Raw genomic sequence first — 8,164 nt, forward strand, 5'->3', positions numbered from 1 at the left:
CCAAACAATCCCCTGATGTATGGCACGCCTTTTCTAAATCAACACATCAAGAATAATGGGGGGGGGGGGGGGAGACAACTTGCTTGACACAACTAAACAGATTATGGTGCAACCAATATTCGATTTGAGTCTTATGACATTGTCCTCAAGCACTTAACCTAACATAAAACATTAAAGTATGTCCTTTTCTTTCCATTATGCTTTACAGCAAAGGATTGAACACTGACAATGCAACTCATTTGTGTAGGTGTATACATATTCTAAGTGAGAAGGAAGGGAATGCAGTTTAAGTGCTCTTCATGTAATTCTTAACCATAGGTGTTTGTCAGAACTGAAGTTCCTACAGTTAAATACATGGCATTCATATGTAGGCCTGATTCTAGGTCTGCACTTAGAAGGCAATTACATCAAAAAGATGCATTAATAAGGACAGTATTCTTAGGGGGTTTTCACTAATTTGCGCCTCTCAAGGCCCAATTACGAGGTTGGAGATGTCAGGACTGTACCAAGCGCATATCTGGCATTGCAGTGCATGCAGGGATGGGAGAGCAAATGAAAGGAAAGAAGTGCAGCTATTCCTATAGTAACCATGTGCACCTAAGTGTATAAACTCTATTGCAGGTGAGGAGAATATAATAATCACGCAAATGGACTGAAATGTAATGATAGACAGCTAAGGAAATGAAAGACTTGGTTGACTCACCTACCCACAATTCTGAGCATGACAATAATATGAATAAGTATCACAGGTTAGAGACCACTAAGGATTGCGTGGCACTAAACAAACTGCGGTGACTCTGCCCTGCATTAAGCTGGCAAAGACATTACATAAATGATAAACTACACAGTGTCAGATCGTGTTGCCAGCACAGTTACTTACTGAGGCTGAAATCACTTACGATGAGTACACCCATCACTCAGCACTTCTATTGTCCTCATATAACTTATACTGCCTTAATTGGGCTTTAAAGGTTGAACCCATACACCAGTAATTGTTCTCTTGTTCTTGGGTCCATGCCACTTTTGCTATTTTGTGTCAGGATGGTGAAAAAAGAAAAAAAACAAAAAGCCTTAAGATAACATAGATTAGAGGAACAAGACCTTCATAGTGTTCATGGAAGATCTGGAAGAAGAAAACAGTAAGACTTCATGACAGACAAACAAATATAAGTCCGGTTCAGAAGGCTTTCTTCTCCAGCTGGTCCAGAATGACCTGGATCCTCTGTACAGCCTCCTTTCGGGCTTGCCGGACACTGTCCTGTCCCTGAGTCTCCACAGAGTCCAACTCCAGCAACTCTTTGGTCAGCAGTTCTTCTAGACAGCGATAACTTTTGTCCATCTTTTTGCCAACAAACTCATCAACATCTTCCTGAAGCAGCAGCACTCTGGCCATGACCTGTTGGACCTTAGCGAGGCCAGGGTTATCGCTTAGGGGCTGAGGTCCAGTCTGCTGGCTTGAAGCTGGAGCCGGGGCTGAGGGCGGGAGCTCACCTTGTGAAGGATTAGGCTCACCTTTCCCGGTTTTGTTGTACATTTGAGGAGGTGAACTTATTTCTGCAGGTTTTCCATTGGGGGGGTGTGGAGATGGAGTTGGCCTGGCTTTAGATCCGACTTGTGGGGCACGTTGGTGCTGTTGGTCCTAAATCAACACAAAAGATATTTCCTAATCCTTAAACCCAATGTCATATAATAAAAACACAATTTTTATTATATTATTCAAAGAATCTGAAATGTATTTGGGTTTTTGAGATACATTCCTTAAATCTAATTTAATAAATTACACGTCAGTATGCTCATACTTGACCTAAACAGAGCTTGTGTGTCTCCTGACTACTTCTACAATTATTACCATTACACACTAACTATTCTTATAACCTATGACTACAATTATTGGTTGTATATACAATGCTTAGACATCAAAAATCTAGACATAATGGAAATTTTATTTCATTTCATCAGATTTTGCACAGCCAGACCAGATGGATTTTTCTATACTACTAATGGATAAAACAAATGCCATTACAGTTCTTCTATTTTATCTACTGAAAATGATATCTGATGCATGACACAGCTGACACAGTTTCTGTGTAAACTTGCGTTTATAGCTGCCTCTCTTCACATTTACACTATCTCACTTCATTAACAAAACTAATGAATGTTTTGAAAAATTAGGGCTGCAGTAAAAAGTGGCACACCTTAGGTTGGTAGGGGGGTGGAGCTCCAGTTCCAGTTCCTGGCCATGCAGGAGGATGGGGTGGACGAACAGGATTGCCATAGTGGTTTTGTGGAGGCTGCTGGCCTGGCTGCCACTGTTGCTGTGAAGGTGCATACGGACCAGAGTGAGCCCATACATCAGCCTGGGGACTGGGATGGAGTGACTGCCCGGTGGGGTATGGGGGATTTGGAGGCACTGCATGACCACCTTCACTGTAGTGAGGGTATGAACCAGGAGGATATGCAGGAGCCTGAAAGCAAAGACAGGACATAGTATTTGCTAAATTAATATTTTGGGTGTGAAGGTAATTTCCCATTCCCATTTCCAACATTTAACTATGGTATGCACTTAGGTGACCTTACCCCTGGACAGTGTGGACCAGGATAGTGGTGATGTTGGTGCTGAGTATGTGGCTGCCCAGACGGCCCACTGCTCTGTTCTGCTGAACAGCCCTGGTTAGGATAGTGTCTCTGAGGGTCTGTGCAGTAGAACGGGTTGGATGGGTGGAAACCACTTGTTGAATATTGACTCTGTGCTGGGCTATAGACACCATGTCCGTTTGGATAACCTCCAGGCATTACCTAGAAGGAAATCACAAAAGGGGGAATTAATGATGCGAATCCACAATGTCTGTGTAAAACAGTATATAAACTATATTAATTAAACTATTTGTGCATTTGTACTTTGTTTTCATTAAAAAAAAAGAAAAAAGTTTGCATTTCTACTCAGCCTTTCACCCATGCACAGAGCTTATGCAGAGTTTTTACAAGCTAACTTCAGACGACTGTCAAAATTACAATAACTCTCTCAGTCTCAGACTCTCAGTTACATCAATGCTGAGATTTGGAACTCAAGCTCAATCCTCTTTTTATGTAAATTACCCCATAACTTTCTTATGAGTTGTGGTTTAACTGGGACATCTTGTCAACTTTCCCTCAGATGAAAGAAGGTACTTGGTAGAATATTTACACTAAAGAAGAAAGAAGTCCAGTTGACTTAACCTTTGGAAACCAAACATGGATGGACTTTCACCAATAGATACCCACTAGTTGTGCCTTTAACATCTAGTTATTCACTTGTATAACAGAAGAACACAACACATCCTCTGACACACACAGCAGAGTCTGGGGATGGTCTGTGAGAAGAGAGAGCCTGCTTGCAGCAGAAAGCAGGACAGTAGGAGAGACTAGCTGAGAGGGAGAAAGATGCACTGCTTGTTCCACAGGCAAAGCAGCAAGTAACATTAGATCATGAGATCAGAGATGATAGATCAGACCAGGTCTTAATGCCAGGTTTGAAACCCTGCCAGAAAACAAGGGGGGGTCAATAATAGTTTTAGTTTTTATGAAATTACTGCATTATTGCACAAAGCAGCCATTTCAGTACCTGAATATGCTCAGTGGCAATGACATCACAGTGAATACATCATTACTAATCAAACAATCTACTTTAGCTGGCTTGATTATTAAACCTCTAACAGATCTTCTAATGTCCACCCCTAGTATTATTATGCAGGAACCAGTTACTACATACAGCAGTTTATCTTTACCTGCTGCAACAGTGTTCTTTACACATTACAATAGTATAAACTAAATCTTTGTGAAATGGGGAATTCTACAAAAATTAGTATTACTTTGTGGTTTTGGTAGTATATATTAAATATATTTGGATGACAATACTTTTCTTTTGTTTTTTAGTTAAGCACAATTTTAATGCAGAGCTTTCACCCATCATATCTCTAGCCTACATGAGAACAAGTCATACAGATTGGTGCTATTAAAGAGAAAACTGTGTACAGGTGCTTAACAATTTCCTCCACAATTAAATTCTGATTTATAAGCGTCTAAGGTCCATGTGTACACAATGTTTTAGTGCAGGATCTGGACAGAGTTTCCAAATTATTCTCTGAATTTATTCTTGGGAGCAGTGTCTCACACACACACAACATAGATTCACTGTCAGCAGCTCATTAACTGCAAAAAAGCAATGTCTAAACTCAAGGAATAAACAATTCAATTAATTAACAAATGACGATCTTCTATAAGCATAAAGCTCCAGAGCTAGTAGTTTGTCATTGAGTTTTATTAACTCATCTTTTGCCAAAGCGGTCAAATAAATGTGGAGTAGAGAGTAGAATGTTGCACTCAAAATTCTTAAAAAGCAGAGACGAAACGATTCTAGACAGTTAAGGAAGTTAAAGTAATTTAACTGTACTAAACTTCCACAATATAAGAGTCATAGTTAATGATGACCATGGAGAGTGGGGTTGGTGGGTCAGGTCAACTTTAGCGCTATTACGTTGCACCATGAGCTATACCTGTGGATTGTACTGTGGCTGAACATCGGATCCAGAGGGATAGCTATTTGCATAGTGTCCTGTGTAATGGGACTGAGGATACCAGTAGTAGTCTGGATACTGAGGAGTGTCCTGTGAACACAGAATAGCATACGGGTGAATTACATGAACTTATAAAGTTGTTCTGTGCAAGGAGTGGTACCATTTATAATCTGAACTGAGTAGGATTAGCTAACACATAACATGATGTAAACCACAAGCTTTCAACATAAACGCCCGATTCATGTCTTGTAAAAGGCCTGGAGAAAGAGACTGTGAAACATACATGTTTTGACACAACCCGTCGTACTACAACTAACGTTAGCCTACGTGTTGATAAACGCGTAAAACATCTGAACTAGCCATAGCGGGTTAGCTGTAACTATTACATAATGCCAACTGGCGCCGTTAGCTGTTCAGCTAGCATAGATGCAAGCTAGCTGGGCGATGTTTTTCTTAAAAGTCATAGTGTTATTTTAAGTAAGTATGCTCAAAGACGGCAAATAAACCCAGGGTAACTAGCGAAGTCGTATCCTCTTACTTACCATAGTGTTATTGCAGTTGCCGTTATTTTTTCCCCGAGTTACAGGTCAAGGGCCAGGCAGGTTTCAGATCGGAGTGCATTTGATGATGAAGCATCAGCTAAGCGCGCTCCCAACCAACCGTCCTGCCTCTCGCCATTGCAAACAAACAAACCTTTAACCTTTAACCACCTTACTTATCGGAGTCCTTCTCCAAGTTATCCAAAATTATGAACAGCACTATTGCGGTTTTTCTACACAAGAACAAGTTCCCTGGTTAGAATGAGGAAATGACTGAATGACACCGAGCTCGGGAATTCCTGCCCGGTCTCTTTAATGGCGCACACATAGAAAACTACAGACCTCTCACTCTGACGCTACTTCACGACCTTCGCGCAGGATACTTGGCGCCAGACAGGCAGTCATCACAGTGCACTGAGGAAAATAAACGGTTAAACCTGGATAGGGTCTAGTTTTTGGCGTGTGCGAATATAACACAGATAACGTTTTGAATGGACGCATGATTACACAAAGGGAGTGTTGCGTTTTTACCAGATTTTTAGCGATCCCTCTACATATACGATCTTTGGTGGGGCATTGGTGTCACGTGTTTCCTTCTAGCTAATGGGAAAAACGCCAAAAATATGCATGTTTCATAAAACCAACATTTTAATGTAAAAAAATGTCGGCATTTATTGACACGCTCATTTAAGCTTTATTTTCTAAGCAAAATTTAAAAAAAGCTCATGAACACATGTTTTGCGGCACACAAAGGGTTAAACGTCTACAGGAAGTGTTTCCCAGGCGTGTATAAAGATACTTCCTGTGGTCTTCTTCAAAGAAACATTTTTGAAACATTCATGGCTTGACCTTACATAAAGATACAAGAAGTAAATAAACATCGGCCCAAGATGAACTACGTACCAGGGACGGCAAGCCTCATTGACGATATTGACAGTAAGTTGCAGAGAGGGGGTGGAAAGAGAGGCGATTGCTTCGAGATGTGGCATCGTGTCGGACCCAAACTGAGTCGTTTGGTGGTTTCTTTTACATGTCTACGTTTGTAATTTGCAGAAAAACACTTGGTGCTGCTCCGTGATGGCAGAACGCTGATCGGGTACCTCAGAAGCATTGATCAGTTTGGTACAGCCCGTTTTTATTGTTCTACAGTCTTCCTATCAATTATACTAGACTACAAAACACATCTTTTTAAACGATTGGGGATTGCCACCATTCCCTATATACGTTTTGGACTGAAAAGTGTTATTCTGTTTACAACTTACATTTTCAACCTTCTTTCTCTTCTTCCTCAGCCAATTTAGTTTTTCATCAGACAGTTGAACGAATCCATGTGGGAAGGAAATTTGGTGACATCCCAAGAGGAATATTCATAGTGCGAGGAGAGAATGTGGTCCTGCTTGGGGAGATAGTGAGTGGGAAGATCCCATTTTTTTTTCTAGTTTCAGTGTGGATTTTCATAATTTAATAAACCCAGTTTATTAAGTATGACCCGTATTATATAGTTTTACAGGTCATTTAAGGTTATTAGATAAGAAGAACACAACAGATCTTCTGTGTTCTAGCAAATTAGCTGTTTTTGTTTGTTTGTTGTTTAATGGTAAATAACGGGCAACAACACAACCTATAAACTCAAGACTCTATTTCTTTATGTAAATATGTATCATGCATTCCTGTCATGCATTCCTTTCACAAATCAGCTATAAGTCTATAACCTGCACAGCTGCAGAGATGCACAGTGTGATGATTAACAAAGAACACTAATACAGTCTTAATTTTCAATACAAAGACAAGGCACCAGTACAAGTTTGTTGTAGCCTGATATTTTGGGTGATTTGGACAAAAATGGCCACAAGTTAGCGGGCAATGATAATTGAGTTTGTTTACAAGCCTTTCATGCAAGCGACTTTCATTATTTTCTTACTGTTAACAAATATCATAATAGAATAAACCAACATTTAATTGCTTTTACTCCCGTTTAAAGTTTGTAAACCCAGGACCTGGCTTAGGCTTATTCCTCTGTTATATAGAGCACCACTGTTGATCAAAAACTGTTAAACACGTTAGTGAGTTAGTGAGTTTGTATTTTTTAATATTTAACAAAAATTATTCAGATCTTAATGAGGAAATTAGTTGATTAGCTTTAGTCTTTAGTGGAACTTATTGACAATCATAAAATATAGAAACTTTATCCTTTAATAGATGCAACATGCTCTCTGTCTCTGTAGGATGTGGATAAGCCCTGTGACACAGTCTTGCAGCAGGTCTCTATTGAGGAGATTCTGGAGGAGCAACGATTGCAGCAACAAGCTAAACAGGAGACAGAGAAAGTGAAAATGCAGGTCCTGAAAGACAGAGGCCTTTCCATCCCCAAAGCTGATAACTTGGATGAATACTAACGTCTCGTTTTTTTTCCCCCCACAAGCCTCTTTCTCACTTTGCATTGGACTGATATGTTTCATGTTTAATTTTGGGTTTAAGAAAATATAATATTGTATTTACTGTATGGATTTCATTTGAATGATTTGATCAAAAAATGTAATGGATGCACTCAAGTTTTGCAGATCATGGCAGGGATAGTGATCATTTGTTTTAAGATCACTATGTTTGCAATCTAGCAATTATTATTCAGCAGCACTTTTTCAGTAACTGTGATATAGTGTCTTTTTATTTGGAGGTATGTGGGCTATTCATAAAAAAAAGCTTCTTGCTATGATCCATTAAAGACTTTAGTTTTCATTATGAAAAGTCTGCTTTGAAAAATTGCCATCATCCTACTGTATGACTATGTTGCCATCTCTGTTTTACTTTGTATTTATTGCATTACAAAGGCATCAAAAACCTTAATGTGTTGATACATTTAGGCCCATAACAACCAATGTTCTTCTGGTCCTGTTTACTCATCATGTTGAATGATGCAATATAAAATCAAAGGTCAAAGAAGTTTTTTATTAGAAAAGAAAGTTTTCTCGTTAAAGCAGGGATACGGAGTAAAAAAAAAAAAAAAGTTTCTTATGGTGGCAGCGGTATGTTCTCGTAATACAGTTGCCTGCAGGCAAAGAAAAGAATTGTTAC

The 8,164-nt window shown here is 39.5% G+C and overlaps 2 protein-coding genes across 2 annotated transcripts; one reads left to right on the forward strand and one right to left on the reverse strand.

The window, feature by feature from the left end:
* Positions 1 to 34: 34 nt before the first annotated feature.
* Positions 35 to 5,410, reverse strand: bag4 (BCL2 associated athanogene 4). Its single transcript, XM_067520190.1, is given in 6 exon segments — positions 35 to 1,639; positions 2,196 to 2,465; positions 2,578 to 2,796; positions 4,533 to 4,643; positions 5,096 to 5,128; positions 5,130 to 5,410. Coding segments are annotated over 6 exon segments (1,155 nt in total). The 5' UTR covers positions 5,190 to 5,410; the 3' UTR covers positions 35 to 1,177.
* A 455-nt stretch (positions 5,411 to 5,865) lies between these two features.
* On the forward strand, positions 5,866 to 8,129 carry lsm1 (LSM1, U6 small nuclear RNA associated). Its single transcript, XM_067520194.1, has 4 exons — positions 5,866 to 6,028; positions 6,146 to 6,214; positions 6,385 to 6,500; positions 7,318 to 8,129. Exons 1-4 carry the CDS (start codon positions 5,983 to 5,985, stop codon positions 7,486 to 7,488), a joined length of 402 nt encoding a protein of 133 aa, XP_067376295.1. The 5' UTR covers positions 5,866 to 5,982; the 3' UTR covers positions 7,489 to 8,129.
* The last annotated feature ends 35 nt before the right edge of the window (positions 8,130 to 8,164 follow it).

This window comes from Channa argus, chromosome 11 (genome assembly GCF_033026475.1).
Source record: "Channa argus isolate prfri chromosome 11, Channa argus male v1.0, whole genome shotgun sequence".
Classification (NCBI taxonomy): Eukaryota; Metazoa; Chordata; class Actinopteri; order Anabantiformes; family Channidae; genus Channa; species Channa argus.